This window comes from Muntiacus reevesi, chromosome 2 (assembly GCF_963930625.1).
Source record: "Muntiacus reevesi chromosome 2, mMunRee1.1, whole genome shotgun sequence".
In the NCBI taxonomy this organism is placed as follows: Eukaryota; Metazoa; Chordata; class Mammalia; order Artiodactyla; family Cervidae; genus Muntiacus; species Muntiacus reevesi.
In genome coordinates, this window is record NC_089250.1 from 266718864 (window position 1) to 266734875 (window position 16012).

General features: G+C 50.5%; 1 protein-coding gene across 1 annotated transcript; it reads right to left on the reverse strand.

Annotated features, from left to right (window-relative positions):
- Positions 1 to 5296: 5296 nt before the first annotated feature.
- LOC136158846 (tetrapeptide repeat homeobox protein 2-like) lies at positions 5297 to 6986 on the reverse strand. The gene is given in 3 exon segments (XM_065920674.1): positions 5297 to 5863; positions 6350 to 6519; positions 6962 to 6986. Coding segments are annotated over 3 exon segments (762 nt in total).
- Positions 6987 to 16012: the final 9026 nt, after the last annotated feature.

A 16012-nucleotide genomic window follows, 5' to 3' on the forward strand; every position in this document is an offset into this window, starting at 1 on the left:
CTTGTCCTCTAGGTGCACAGGCTTCCATAGTTGCGGCGCACGGGCTTTGTTGCTGGGTAGCATATGGGATCTTTCCGGAGCAGGGGTCTAACCGGTGTCCCTTGCATTGCAAAGTGGAGTCATATCCACTGGACCACGAGGGAAGTCTCCCAGAACTTTTCTGTATTTTCATGTTTTCCTTTCTTTAGCTTTTGGGTTTTCATGTGCTTGGTTTATGCCTCATGGTGGCAAGATGGCAATGTTTAAATCAGAGCTTCAACCAATTTCTCTCTCTTTTTTCCCCTTCTATTTTTGGGGACCATTATGAACCTATGGGTTTTTACATATATCTGACATCTTTCAACCTGCTGTGGACGTTCTTCTTTTGACACTTGAATGGTCCCACTTTCCCACTTTCGGTTTCTTCAGGCTGGTCCCCGAGCATTTGGACAGAAACCCCGTCACCTCTGAGAGCTTTATGCTTTCTCTATGATGAGATGGTCTCAGTTCACCTTCATTTTTTCCTGCCTCAGACCTGGATCCAGTCTTTACGCCAAAACTCGGGTTACTCCCAGAGGGAAATGATATTTAGAGACGATAATCTGTGCTCCTAGCAATCTAGATGAGAGATATCAAAATCTCCAGCCCCTCAGGGGTCAAGACCCCCCACGTCTATGAGTGGGGGAAACTCTCCATGTCTGTGAGTGGGAGAAACTCATTCCAATCAGCAGTGCCTCTGCCTCTGGGTCTCCGTCCTCTGCCCCTGTTTCTTCAGCTTCTGCATCGATCCCTAACAGGGTCTGTTGGATAAGCGGGAGGAGCTTCTGTTACATCTTGGCAGCCCCCAGAGCCGTCCATCCTGTTATGTCTGTCCACCCCCACCCCCAGCCTCCGTCACCGGTCACATGACTCCCTTCCCTCTCTCTCCAATCTGATCTAATTTTTCTCTCTGCTCTCCTGAGGCCGGCCCGGCATAAGAGGATTGGAGCATTTGCTAAATGGGACCAGGACAGGGCTGTAGGATGGGACGAAACAGAGGGAGAGGGAAGCTTTTAAGAGAGGACATGCTCCCTGGCTGTGACGGTTAGCAGTATTTGCATGGCTGTGCGTGCGTGCATGCTAAGTCATGCCCGACTCTTTGTGACCCCACGGACAGTAGCCCGCCAGGCTCCTCTGTCCATGGGATTCTGCAGACAGGCATACTGGAATGGGTTGCCACACCCTCCTCCGGGGGATCTTTCTGATCCAGGGATCGAACCCCAGTCTCCTGCATTGGCAGGCAGGTTCTTTAGCACTTGCACCACCTGGGAAGCCCTTTGCAGGGTCACTGGCTGCATATTTAAAGAATAAATAAGAGAAGCTATAAATGAAGAGGGTGTGAGCAAGAGGGGGATGGAGGAACTGAGAGAGAAAAGAAACATTGTCTGGAGTTTCAAGCAGTGTGCGCTAGTCACTGTGCAAAGGACTAGAATTACATCAACTCCTCATAAGCCTCTTTTATGGACCTACAAAAACTATATATATTTAATGTATCCAGCTGCATGAGTTTGGAGATAAGTGTACTGAAATTTTGAATAAAAATGCAAATGCAACCAAGTATGTCTGTGAAGATCTACACCGTGCTCCGTCCACTGCCCGAGTCAGAGGATCAGTCAGGGCTAGAGGAGATTGGGCAGCTTCATCTTTCCTTCCTGAGAGGATCTCCCTGGGACTTATGTTGGGGAGGGGATCCCGGAGACCCCAACAGCACCAACTGCAGAAACAGAAATCTCCTCGTCACCAAGGAAACACAGGAAGATGTGAGTGGGGGTTTGAGAAACTTTTGAGCTTCATCTGCCAGTGAGTCCCATGTCCCCTTCAGCCCACCTCTGATCATGCCTGTGTCCATACTCCCCAGATGCTGGCCTGACTGGCCTGAGGGGTTGGGGCATGTGGTGAGTCAGATTAGGTCAAAGCCAAAGAAACCTGCTGGGGAGGAGTTCAGGGACCTGAAGGGGCCGGAGAGAGGCCAGAAAGAGGGAGAAGGAAGGGAAGCCCACAGGGCAGAGAGATGGGAAATGGGTGAGTCAGAGGAGGCAAAGCATGGGGATGGGGGCCGGGGGGTTGTCTCAGTGGTAGAATAGTGGCTTCATGCGTGGTAACTCGCTCCCGTTGTGTCTGACTCCTTTCGACCCTACGGACTGTAGCCCGCCAGGATCCTCTGTCCATGGGATTCTCCAGGCAAGAATACTGGAGTGGGTTACCATGTCTTCCTCCAGGGGAATCTTCCCCGATCCAAGGATGGAACCCGAATCTCTTAAGTCTCCTGCATTGGCAGGCAGGTTCTTTACCTCTAGCACCACCTGGGAAGCCTGGCAGGACAAGACCACCCATTTACTCAGCACTTCCTGTAAATCAGTGTCCAGCGTGTCAGTTGCACACTCTGTGTAATTCACACCCACCCCCAGGTGGTGACTGTTACCCAAAGTCTCAGAGAGGTCCAGCGGTCCACATGGCTTTCTCTGAGTGGTCCAAGAAGCAGATAAACTTGATAAAACTCGAGAGAGCGGAGGGGTTAAGGACTGAGGTCTTCAGCTGGGCAGCCTGGTTCATGCTCAGCTCAGACGCCCACCGTCTTCTCAGAGAGGCAGCTGAAGGCTCTGATGTTTGGTGTGACCTCCTGTAGGTAAGGGCTTAGGTTGCTGGCCTTAAAGGACCTTTCGTAAGGATAATAGAGCATGGAGGACAGCAGCTGTCACGTGGAAAGTGACACATGCGGGAGGGACCTTGTCTGTTTTCGTTTAGGGAGCAGGGCTGGGGCGCCTCAGTTCCCTTTCCTTTCTGCCCCACCCCCTAACTCCCCCTCTCTGTACGTCTCCTCTGCCTTCAGTCGCCCTCCTTCTCTGCCCCTCAGTCTCCTTGTGGGGTCTGTGTGGCTTTTTTTTGGCTCCATTCCTACCAGGGCCTCTCTGATAAGCACGGTCTCATTCTATCCTCGCAACTGTCTCTCCACCCCCCAAACCACAGTCTGTCACGTGGACCTTTAAATCCCTGCTAATTCTCACTCTATTTTGCTGAGGCTGGCCTGGCCTAAGAGGATTGGAGCATTTGCTAAAGGGGACCAGGAAGGGGCCAGAAAATTGGCTGTGGGGAGACCTAGGGGTCAGGATGAGCAGCAGAGAAACTGGAGGCAGAGGAAACAGGTAATTGGTGCAAAGCTATAAAGATCGAGGGCCCCAAGTGCAGACTCTGTGGACATAGATCCATCTGTGATTGGACCCTTGATTGATGACAAATTAACCAACCTGTCCACAAACTGACACTGGAAATCCATGTGCATGCTCAGTTGCTCAGTCATGTCCAGCTCTTTGCGACTCCACGGATGGTAGCCCGTCAGGCTCCTCTGTCAATGGGATTTCTCAGGCAAGAATACGGAGTGGCTTGCCATGTCCTTTTCCTGGGGATCTTTCTGACCCAGGGATTGAACCTGCGTCTCTTGCATTGGCAGACAGGTTCTTTACCACTGAGCCCCCTGGGATGGAAATCCATGAGGAAAAAAAAACAAACAAAAAGAAATCCCTACCTCACACCATACATCCACAATCAGTTCCAGTTGTTTTAAGACCTAAATGTGGGACTTAAAACTGTTACGATTTTAGGGAAGAAGACATTATCTTTATGTGATAATGAAAGAGATCTTAAATAAGAGGAAAGAGAAAAGCAGTAGGGACTTCCCTGGTGGTCCAGTGGTTAAGAATCCTCCTTGAATGGGGAATACGTGTAACTATATGGCTGATTCATGCCAATGTATGACAAAACCCACTGAAATGTTGTAAAGTGATTGGCCTCCAACTAATAAAATAATATTTAAAAAAAAAAAAAAAAAAAAAAAAAAGAATCCTCCTTGAAATGCAGGGGACTTGGGTTCCATTCCTGGTTGGGGAACTAAGATCGGACATGTTGCAAAGCAATTAAGTCTGCATGCCACAAATACTGAGGCCTCATCCTACAATGGCTGCAAGGAAACAGCGACAATCCCACACACCCCAACTAAGACCAGATGCAGCCAAATGAATACTTTTTAAAAAGCAGTAATGCTAGAGGAGAAAAGAGCAACTCCTCCCTCCACACCCCCGCCCCAGAAACCCCCGTGTTAGTCGCTCAGTCCCGTCCTGCTGTTTGCAGCCCCATGGACTGTAGCCTGACAGACTCCTCTGGCCATGGGATTCTCCAAGGCAAGAATACTGGAGTGGGTCGCCATTTGAAACCCCTGAGCTGCACTGGAAACAGCAGACTGGGAATCTCAGACTAACGTTATCTGTAAACAGTTTTTATCTTGTGACAAAGCAAGTAGACCTTGAATGTCAAGTTTTTAAAAAAAATTATTTTGGGCTGTGCTGGGTCTTCATTGCTGCATAAGCTTTCTCTAGTTTATTGAGGTGACTTCTCCTGTTACAGAGACCACACTCTAGGATGTGCAGGTCTTAGTAGCTGTGGCATGTGGGATCTTCCTGGACCAGGTATTGAACTCGTATCCCTGGCATTGCAAGGTGGATTCTTAACCACTGGACCACCAGGGAAACCCCAGTCAGCTTTTATAAACTTTTATGTCAACTTGAAAATGGGGGCCTATCTTGTAAAAAATCATTTTAAATTTATTTAAAAATTTTTTATTCTATTTTTTTCAGCATATCAGCATGCCACTGATGTAAACAAAAGAAAAACATGAATTCATCACAAAAGATAAGGATAGGCACTGAAATACATAACATTAAAGTCAAGAAAATTCTACTTATAGAAAATACAAATGGGAAAAATATTTGCAGCACTTTAACCACCAAAAGAGATAGACATATAAATTTGAACAAATATTTAGAGAAAAATGGAGGGGAGGGGGAAGAGGACAATTTACAAGTATTTCTAATGTCCAGTTAACACCTGAAAAGAGCCTAACTTCTGCATCATTGGAGGCATTGGTATTAAAACTACAAAGAAGTCGCAAGAGGGCAGATCAGCAAATATGAAAATGTCTCAAATCCTCAACATTCGGGGGGCTGGGCAAATGATGTTGGTCTCACTTGCACAGAAAGTTCTCATGCAGCGTCCCCGCGAAGCCGGAACACACACGAACCGTCCGTAGTGATTCCATTGACAGCAGTTCCCACCTGCGCCCCAAATAACCGGGCAGGGATCTTCAGGGCTTCGCGACCCGCGGTGACCTCACAGTGACACAGAAATGCCCCCTCCCCAGGCTGGATCAAGGGAGGTGCACGCAGTAACCAGCTGTGAAGACCAAGCCATCACACCTTCCCGGGTCGCATGGGCGCCATGTGCAGACTCACAGCGCCCTGGTCCTCTCGGGCCCCTCGGGGACTGCAGGACTTTGCGGGGGCAGATGACCACGACCCTATCAATTCTTGAACCGCTGGGAGCCTAAATCGTCCTCGTCCACAGGTGACACAGAATTCAAGGGAGCGGAGGGGTCGGAAAAGAGATCCTGGGATAACATCAGGGCACAGTCAGGAAGCAGAACCGGAAGAGGATCTGGGCAGTAGTTTGGGGCGTCGGGGTCCTGAGGCCAGCCCGGGGCGGGGGCCGGGGTTGGAGCAGCGGGGCCGTACACGTGGACGCCCTGTGCTGGGACCCACGTGGCCTGGTCGTAGCTGGAGACGCCGGGCTCGGGTGCTGGGAGCACCCCCGCGGGGCTGAGGGGAGGAGGGCGGCTGTAGAATCCCGGGCCGCCTGGGAAACTGGGGCTCGCAGCTGTGGCAGCAGATTCCGGGGCGGGAGCGGGAGTCCGGGGGGCTCCGGGGTCCGTGGGCGCATCGCCGGCCCTCCGGTATCCGCCCTCCGCCTGTCGTCGCTCCAGACGGGAGCGCTGGGCCCGGCGGTTCTTGAACCACACCTGGGGGGCAGAGGGGACCGGGAGGAGGGGGTGTGAGAGGCGAGGGGCCCGCGCTATCGCCTCTGATGGTGGGGGGCTGGGTGAGGCGGTCCTGCTGAGAATCCCGCCTCCCCTCTCCCTTCGCCCCCCAGATCCAATTAGAGGCTCCTGGGGTTCAGGAGGCGGCGGGAAGGGGCGCAGAGGGCAGGTGGCAGGGCTGGGGCCCCCGCGGGGCAAGAAGGGGTCTGCCCGAGAGGGTCTGCGGGGTCAGAGGCCCTGAGGGCTGGGCGCCGGGACACCCCGGGGCGATGGGGGCGTCAGGCAGGCCGGATGCCATTGGCGGGGTGATCCAGCCCAGGGTTGAGGGGGGCCGGGGTCCAGCCCTGGGTCCACAGCGGGGAGACCCCTTGCTTGCTGCGGGACCTGGGCAGCCCTGGCCCCTCTGGCCTCGCGGTCCCCACCGGCGGCCGGGGGCGGGGGGCGGGGACGGGGGCGGGGGGCTCGGACCTGCACTCTCTGCTCGTCCAAGTGCAGCCTGGCCGCCAGGCGCAGGCGGTCCCGGTAGCTCGGGTACTCGGTCCTCAGGAAGGCTTCTTTGAGCGCCTCCGACTGCTCTTTGCTGTACACCGTGCGCTCCCGCCGCTTTCTCTTTGGGGGCGCTGATCTCCCCGTGGGGCCTGAGCACGGGGCAAACAGGGTCCCATGAGCCCAGCAACAGCCCCCAGCCCGCCTGGCAGCCTTCCCCTCCCCGGACCAGACCCACGTGAGCGGGTGGGACGCGGGAGGAGAAGCCTGGGGCATCTGGACCTGAGGGTGTTACTCAGACCCTGGCTGTCCGCCCTCCAGCCCTAACCCCTGCACCTCTCTGGGCCTCAGTGAGCTCAGCTTGGAAATGGGCTTGACCTCGGCCTGGGGAGTATTGCAGGGCCCTGGCCTGGGGAGGCAGGCAGCCCAGGCTCCCTGGTCACCCTTGGTGCCTTCCCCAACCCCCCAGTATCTCCCATCCAAGGGGGGAGCCACCCTGACAGGGGACCCCTGGGGGCCAGGCTCTCTGCTCCTCTCCCCCAGTAATGTGATTCCACCCCCAAACTCCACCAAGTCCCAGGAGGCCAGACTCACTCATGATGGACTCGGGTTCTTGCATCCTCCTGCTGTTCTGCTGTGGGAGTGTGAGGCTCTGCTCACAGGCCTGGGCCAGACATCCCGGTTTTATGCTGTGCCCACCTTAGGCACACCCTAAGGGTCCTGAAACCCACCCTCTCTTGCCCCACCCTCAGCCTCCCTGCCTGGCAAGAGAGTGATCGATAACTGGTTAATCCTTTTATTTGTTGTGTTCAGTCTCTCAATGTGTCCAACTCTGAGATTCCATGGACAGCAGTTTGCCAGGCTTCCCTGTCCTTCACTATCTCCAGAGTTTGCTCAAACTCATGTCCAGTGAATCTATGCCATCCAACCATCTCATCTTCTGTCACCTGGTTCTCCTCCTGCCCTCTGTCGCTCCCAGTATCTGGGTCTTTTCCAATGAGTCAGCTCTTTGCATCAGGTGGCCAAAGTATTGGAGCTTCCGCTTCAGTATCAGCCCTTCCAATGAATATTCAGGACTGATTTCCTTTAGGATGAACTGGTTTGATCTCCTTGCAGTCCAAGGGACTCTCAGTGGTCTTCTCCAACACCACAGAAGTGTGAAATCGGGCTCCTGGGACTCAAGCTCCTGAATGCAACAGGCAAACCAGACCCAGTTCATTCATCCACAAAGGGTAGGACCCAAGCTGTCTTAAGAGGGTTCCTGGTGCCTCCCAAGACAGGACTCACTTGCAGCTGCTCAGTAGTAAAAGGATTATTGAGAAGACACAATAATAAAAGACTATTGAAAGTCCCTAGGACAGCAAGATCAAACCAGTCAATCCTAAAGGAAATCAACCCTGACTATTCACTAGAAGGACTGATGCTGAAGCGGAAGCTCCAATACTTTGGCCACCTGATGCGAAGAGCTGACTCTTTGGAAAAGACCCTGATGCTGGGAGAGACTGAGGGCTGAGAGAGGAGGAGAACCGGGTGACAGAAGATGACATGATTGGATGGCATCATTAACTCAATGGACATGAGTTTGAGTAAACTCTGGGAGTAGGTGATGGACAGGGAGGCCTGGCATGCTGCAGTCCACAGGGTTACAATGAGTTGGACATGACTGAGCTACTGAACTGAACTGAGGCTGCGTAGACCTGGGTCTAAGCATTGTACTGAGTTCCTGGCTTGTGCCTGGATCTCCGGGGGACCATGGGCAGGGGAGAACACAGCTCATGATGCCCATCCCCTGGGACTTTTATTGTCATCATCGGGAGATGACAAATAAGTGATCAAGTACGACATGAAACAAGGCAAAGAGATCTTGTTTTTCGATTTATGTCACTCTCTGATGCTCATGGGGGCATTTTGCCATCAGTGGACATTTACTCTGCTCCCTTTCTGCCAACCTGCTGCCATAACTGGACATCTTTTCTGCTTCTTGGGCAGTGGGGAACACACTAGTCACCAAGACAGTCGGTGCTGCCGTCAGCAAGGGTGAACCTGGTAACGTCCTTGTTCTATAGGACGTAACTGGAGGCCACCTTCTCTCTACTTTTTCAAGGTAATAAATGGAACATCGTGACGTTTAGATGAGCAGTGACTGAAAAGAGACACCGTGCTGGGGACTGGTAGCTGAGGGGATGGAGAATCTGGTCTTCTCATGCTTTGGGAGTGTAGGGTGGTATCTGAGACAGACTTGGTGATCACTGCCAATACCCTCAGCCAAAGACCATCAGGTGGACAGTGATGGTACATCTGTTCTGTCCAGAGACCTGCGTGGGTGATTCCATCCTCTTTTGGTGGTACCCTCATGAGTTCAGGGGTCAAGGGTCAAGGGAGAGCATGACTGACAAGGCTCACAGTCCAGGACGCTAGAAATACATGGGAGATTAAATTCAAAATTAAATATAACAAGGGCTTCCCTGGCAGTCTAGGGGAGAAGGCTCTGCCCTTCCACTGCATGGGGGCAAAAGTTCGATCCCTGGTTGGGGAACTAAGAGCCTGCAAGCTGTAGTGCCAAAAAAAAAACAAAAATTAAATAAAACAGAAACGTTACTATAGGTCAAGTTCATTGTTTTGAACTGCTACTTAGTGTTAGATATAGAAAAGTTCCATCATCTGTCAGCTCTTCCTTATCAAGCCTAACAAATATGGTGGGAAATCAGGAGTGATGAAAAGAGCAACTCCCTGCCCTCAAAGATTTTCTAGTGTGGCAGTTTATTTGGCCAATAAGAGTATCACTAGATGGCCTAACTTACCGATAGTATTTTAGGAAAATGTATGCACTAAATGTGAAAATGTTCATGGCAAGCACCATTCACAAAAACCAAAAGGTGGAAATGAGACAAAAATGTCCATCTATTGATGGAGGTATAAACAAAATGTCATTTATTCATACCGCGGAATATTGCTTTAACCACAAAAAGGAGTAAGGTACCGATCATACTACAGCATGGATGAGCCTTGAAAACATTAGGCTCATAGAAAGAAGCTGACACAAAAGTCACATGTTGTGTGGTTCCATTTGCAGGAAATGTCCAGAAGAGACAAGCCATAGGGACAGAAGGTGGATTAGCACCTTCCAGAAACTTGGGAGAAGGGAAAATGGGGACTAACGGGTCTATTTCGGGTGGTGAAAAAGTTCTAAAATGGATTATGGTGATGAATGGGCAACTCTGTGAATAAATTAAGAAACCCTGAATTGTATGCTTTAAATGGGTAAATTTGATGTTGTGTGAATACCTATCAGTAAAAATACAGTCATGAATGCAATGTTAATTTTACTGCCTACTAGATTGATCAAGTTGGGTGGGACACAGGATGGAGAATGAGGCCTTCTCTCATTGCTGCTGGAATGAAGGTTGGTAAAAGATTTTTGGAGATTTTGGAGACCAAATTGGTGAAACTGAATAGGAGCGAATGAGTATAATACTCTCTCTCTTTTTTTTATCAAAAAGGATTTACTCCGAGGAGAATTTTTTTTTCTTTCTTTTTTTTTTTTTTTTTTAGATGATTCTTTTTTTCTTTTTTTTTTAAATTTGCAAGCAGGGAAACAAGGCTAGTTTCTAGCTCTGGGTGCTGCCCCAGGTCACGTGGACGCCTTGCCTTCTGTTTCTCTGACCTCATTTATCCCTGGGCTGGATGGAAGCCCAGGGGGCAGAGCCCATCCAGGGACAGCTGGGGGAAGCAAGCGTTCCTGAAGGTTCCTCCTTGGACAGAAGAGACAGAGATGGAATAGGAATCAGAAAACATTGGTGCTAAGAGGGAAAAGTTATTACTTTCATTTTTGATTCAATCAGAACAGAAACAATGGCTCTCTCCCCATATCAATTTCTTGATTTCTGCAGCTCCCTTTCTGGGCAAGCCCTGCCTCTGGCCCTCGCTGTATAGTTGCTCCGTCTCTGCCTCCTGTCCAAGAGATGCCCATCGAGAGACCTCTCCGGGCCTCTGCAATGAGTGCATTCTAAGTCACTTCAGTCGTGTACGACTCTTTGTGACCCTATGAACTGTAGCCCGCCAGGCTCCTCTGTTCATGGGATTCTCCAGGCAAGAATACTGAAGTGGGTTGCCATGCCCTCCTCCAGGGCATCTTCTCAACCCAGGGATCAAACCCAAGTCTCTTATGTCTCCTGCATTGGCAGGCGGGTTCTTTACCCCTAGCGCCACCTAAAGCAACACTAAAAGAGCAATCTGGGCTTTGAAGACAAGGCTGGGGAGATGGAGAGAAGATAGGGGCTGGAGTTTTGATCTCTGCCTTCTAGAACTTCCTGGTCTGTCTTTCCATCACTGGGGCTCTTCTCTGGGTCTCTAGACATTGCTCTCTGCCTCTTCTTTAATTTTTGAAATACAGTTGATCTTCACTATTTGCAGATTCCCTACTGGCCAATTTGCCTACTAAGTAAAACTGCTTTGCAACAGCCGAAGGAAGACTCCAGCGTGTTTCTAGTTATTTGAAGACATGCGCAGAGCTGTGAAAAATTCAAGGAACCAACCTCACGTGCTCGCAGCTGACCAGGTACACAGGGACACTCTGCCTTCTTGTCTCAGCTGTTGTGCTATAAACAAGTGCCCTTTTTGAGGTCTGTTCGGGTCGCATTTGGGGAATATTTTTGTGCTTTAAAAATCTTGGTAGATTTTATAATATTGTTTTAACCATTCATAAGCATGTAGTTTGGGCTTCCCTGGTAGCTCAGCTGGTAAAGAATCTGCCTGCAATGCAGGAACCCCAGTTTGATTCCTGGGTCAGGAAGATCCTCTGGAGGAGGGATAGGCTACCCACTCCATTGGGCTTTTCTGGTGGCTCAGATGGTGAAGGATCTGCCTGCAATTCGGGAGACCTGGGTTCGATCCCTGGGTTGGGAAGATCCCCTGGAGGAGGGCATGGCAACCCACCCCAGTATTCTTGCCCGAAGAATCCGCATGGACAGAGGAGCCTGGTGGGCTGCAGTCCATGGGGTTGCAAGGAGTCGGACATGACTGAGCGACCTAGCACAGCACAGCACAAATATAGAGTTCAGTAAATACATTCACGATGTGTAACCATCACCACTCTCTACACCTAAATCATCGTGAAGGAGACTCCGGACCTATTAAACACAAACTCTCCCCTTTTTCCCCAGCCTCTGGTAACCTTTGCACTACTTTGCCTCTCTCTGAACTTGAAAGCTCCAGTTACCTCCTCTGAGTGGAATGGTACAATATTTTTTCCTTCTGTGTCTGGCTCATTTCACTAAGCAGACTGTCTTCAGGGTTCTGCTGTGCAGTAGTGTGTATCAGAATTTTATTCTTTCTTGTGGCTGGATAATAGTCCATTATATATATGCATATGCTGCATTTTGTTTCTTCATTCATCTGTTGATGGACCCTTGGGTTGTTTCTAGCTCTTGGGTCTTGTGAAGAGTGCTTGAACTAATGACATGATGTTCAAGTCTTTGCTTTCAGTTCTTTTGGATATATACCTAGGAGCAGAATTGCTGACTTATATGGTACTTTGATGCTTTTTGTTGGTGATTTCACTATTTATTTTTTCATTTATTTACTTTTTTGCCGTGACACAAAGCATGTGGGATCTTAGTTACCCGACTAGGGATCGAACCCGAACCCCTTGCATTGGAAGCGAGGAGTCTTAACCACAGGATCATCAGGGAAGTCCCAATCTTACTGTTTAAAAGATTCCCAAGCATAGTGCTGAATTGTCTTCTGTGCCTTTCCAGAAGGCAGTGACGTGTCCTGCTGAGAAAATACATGTTTGAGATAAGCTTCCTTCCCATGTAAATGCTGGCCATGTGCTCAGTGTGCAAGAATCAACTATACATAGTAAAGAGTGTCCTTAAACGGAAACACACATGAAACATACGTGAAACATACAGGAAACATATGTGAAACAAGGGGACATACTGACTGATGGAAAGGCAAGTGGAGGCTCCTAGAAACCTAAAAGCAGAACTGAATACCAGTTTGAAGTGGCTTTACAAGACAGAATTACTCAAAGAATCACAGCAAAAGATGTCACCTGTGAGCTCAGAGCTTGGAAGGGAGGGAGCCCGCAGGCATAACAAGCCTGGGGTCTAATCTGGTGGGGGAAGGGTTGTGAAAATTCCCAGCCAAGTGTCAAGTGTTTGGGAAGAGTGGAACCTGACATTGGCTCCCTGACCAGACAGGTTTCTGCCTCCACAAGTTCCCCCCATGCGGTCTCATCCTTGCCCCATTCAGAAGATTCTGGAAAGAATAAGGGATGTGGAACCCGTGAGTGTCTGGGGCTGCCTGCAGCTTGGTAGCCTCGGGAAGGAAGCCCAGAGTGTTCATCAGATGCTAAAGGAGAAAGGGCTTGCCCTCAGGGGCTGCCTGCTGCTCTGTTCTGGAAAATCTTCGTGAGTCTAACCGTTGTCCCTCCCGCTGGAACGCGAAGGCAGGGAGTGGGGCTGGAGGTAGGGGTGGGAGGCTGGGGAGGTGGTGGTGGGGAGCTTCTGAGGGCAGCCCAAAGGCTGTCACTATCTGTCTCATAAAAACACACGTGCCAAGAAGTAAGGATTCTAGAAGAGACACTAAAATCCTTAAAGAGAGGCGAGATGGTGTGAAGACGCACCCAGAAGCGTCAGGCTCTCCCGGGCGCGGGGAGTAAGATACCTCGGCTCCCAGATGCCCCCGCCCTGTCCCTCTGTTCCCCCAACCCCCGCCCGCTCCCCCACACCCGAGTCTCCTCTTGGGGGTCTCCGCGTGTGAGACGCTGCAGACCTCTTCGTGGAGGCTGCAACAAGCAGGAGAGTTCTTTCTCTCCCGACTGTCTGTCCACTCTCCTCCCCCCAGCCCATCACATGACGGTCCACTCCCCCCGCCAAATTTGATCTAATTCTCTCTCGGCTCTGCTGAGGCCGGCCTGGCCTTAAGAGGATTGGAGCATTTGCTAAGTGGGACCAGGCCAGGGTCAGAGGACCAGCTGTGGGGAGATCCAGGGGCCAGGGCGGCCGCCGGAGGGCGTCAGAGGCGACGAGGAGCCCACCGCAGAGAAGGGGTGAGGGGGGCAGGGGCGCATGCTCACTCCCTGGCTGTTTGGGCAACAGCATCCCAAAGGGTTAGGAGGATGCCAACTTGGTAGATGGAAAAAATTTATCTTGCAACCTGTATCCTGATTTCCTGCCCTCTTTCTCCTCTCTGTCCCCCTGGGAGTCACAGGGCGTTCTAGAGATGGAGAAAGGGGGTACAAGTGAGGACTGTGGGTGTGTCTGACCAGGGCTCTCAGAGATGACCTGGGGCTCCTGGTCAGACAATGTTTTGGAAGGGTTTGACCTGCCAGCAGTTTTCTGCAGAGCCCTGAGTTTCACCTCAAGACACGAGGTACCTTGTAGTGTTGGGGTTTTTCAAGGAAAGCATTCAATTAAAAAAAAAATACGGAATTTAAAATACATTTTTAATACATTTTTAAAAATTAGAAACATTAAAAAAATACCTCCATTTTAACTTTGAATACACTAAATAGCAACTGATATAACCAAGCTTCCTGAGTCCTCTGTAACTTTGAAAAGTTGGTGAGGTCATGGGTCATGTCTGTTTCCCCGTGAACATCCCATTAAGAATGAGTCAAGGGTAGCAATGGACTCAAGGGCATTGGTTTCAATGGGCAAAGAAACCTTGGCCCAAATATTGTTTCGCTTCGCCATGAGCTGTGTGTCTCCAGGCGAGTCTCTCCTTTGTCTGCATCTCAGTTTTCCTCTTCTGAAGACCTAAGTTGATAATTCTCATCTCTGAAGCTGACAGTCTGTCCAGTATACACACCAGTGTGGAGTCCAGCTCTTCTATCCAAAGAGGCTCCCGAGTTTGGTCAGTAAAGGGAGCAGTCCTCCCCATTTGTCTGGGCTCAGGGGTTCCCAGTATTCGGGGGTTCCCGTGTTAAAGTGCATGCGCGCTTAGTCACGTCCACCTCTGCGACCCCAAGGACTGTAGCCCACCAGGCTCCTCTGTCCATGGGATTCTCTAGGCAAGGATACTGGAGCAGGTTGCCATTTCCTTCTCCAGGGGGTCTTCCCAACTCAGGGATGGAACCGAGGTCTTCTGCATTGGCAGGTGGGTTCTCTACCACTGAGCCTTCTAAACTGGGACAGTCCTGAGAAAACTGGGTTGACTGAGGCCCTTATCCCTATGTTCTTCCAGGGTGCCATTATTTGGGAACCTTGGGTGTCCTTATGGTTTACTTAATAACAGAGTCAATGTCCTTAGGACCTAGTCCAGCAGCACAGGCTCTGCCATCACTATTGGGCCCAAAGAATATTTTATATATACAATATATATATACACACACACATATATGTGCATACACACACATGCAAATGTGTAAGTGTAGTATTTTTACTATGTCATGTGATCTATAACACAGAATTATGATATATGTAATATCACACACATATATGTCTTTATCTAACACACATTGTTGTCAACCTTCCCTTTTAGCCATCCTGAGGGGCCATAGAGGCATCACTGTGAGGTGTTAATTTCCATTTCCCTGATGACTGATGAAAAGTCATTCTGTGTCGTGAGTTCACGAGCCATTTGCTGGCTTCATTTTTGAAATGCCTGTCTAAGTCTTCTGCAACCTGGGTGAAATTCAAGGCAGTGATGTTTCATAATCCCAAACGGTGGAGCCAGGGAGATCACTGTCCTTGCCCTGGGGACCAACCAGTTGAGCCTGAGGCTGTTGCTTGGGGCTTCTGTGGTTCAGCAGCTCTGGGTCCAGGCTGAGCACCTGAGCAGGTGCTTGGATAGGTGAGATCTGGAGGCTCACACCCATCTTGTGGGTTGTCCTGGAGATAATCTACAACTGGAGAAGCTGAGCCTGGGGGCCGGGGGGTGGGTGGGGAAGCGCCTGCCCCTGGACAGGCAGGAAGCACTACATTCAAAGGCAGTGATAAGAGTTTTGCAGAAAATAAAATGGTGTGGATGTGTTAGGCAGCTAAAGGGATGCAGGTGTGAGGAGCCTGCAGGCTTGTGGTCGGGCGGAGACTGAAACTCATCAGTGACTTGAAGCTGAGGGTCCTGCAGCATCTCACATGACCTGGGGCCACCCCCACGGTCTAACTCCGTTCCCTCCCACTGCAGTCGTGGGCCCTTGAGCTTCCTTGACAAGCACCAAGATTCTTTCTCTTTCGAGTCTTTCTGTCTTGGTCATGCCATCGTAATGAATGGGTATTTATACCCTCTTTGTGGCTCTCCTCTGTCTCACTACATCTCTCTGTCCTTTACTCTCCCTCAGTATCTCTGTCTCTCTTGCTCTTCACCCCCAGCTCCTCTGAGACCCTGTCTGTCACGGGTCCCCCTCTCTCCTTCTGGGCTCCTTCCTCGTGCTTGGCTAGCTGTGAGGGCAGAAGGAAGCCGGGGGGATGGAGGGGGAGTGCGTGGTTAGGAGCCTGTCCACACAGAGATGGGTACAGGGTGGACTGTCTTCTAACTGTGATCCTGGGCAGAGAACTGATGGAGGGTGGGCCTATAGTGGTGCAAAAAGAAGCTTCTGCAGTCCTCCTTGTCTAGGCTACAAGCAGTCCACGTATTGAGAAAAAGTTAGATTGGAGATAATATTTCCCCCCAGTACTCTTTTTTTTTTTTAAGTCAAGG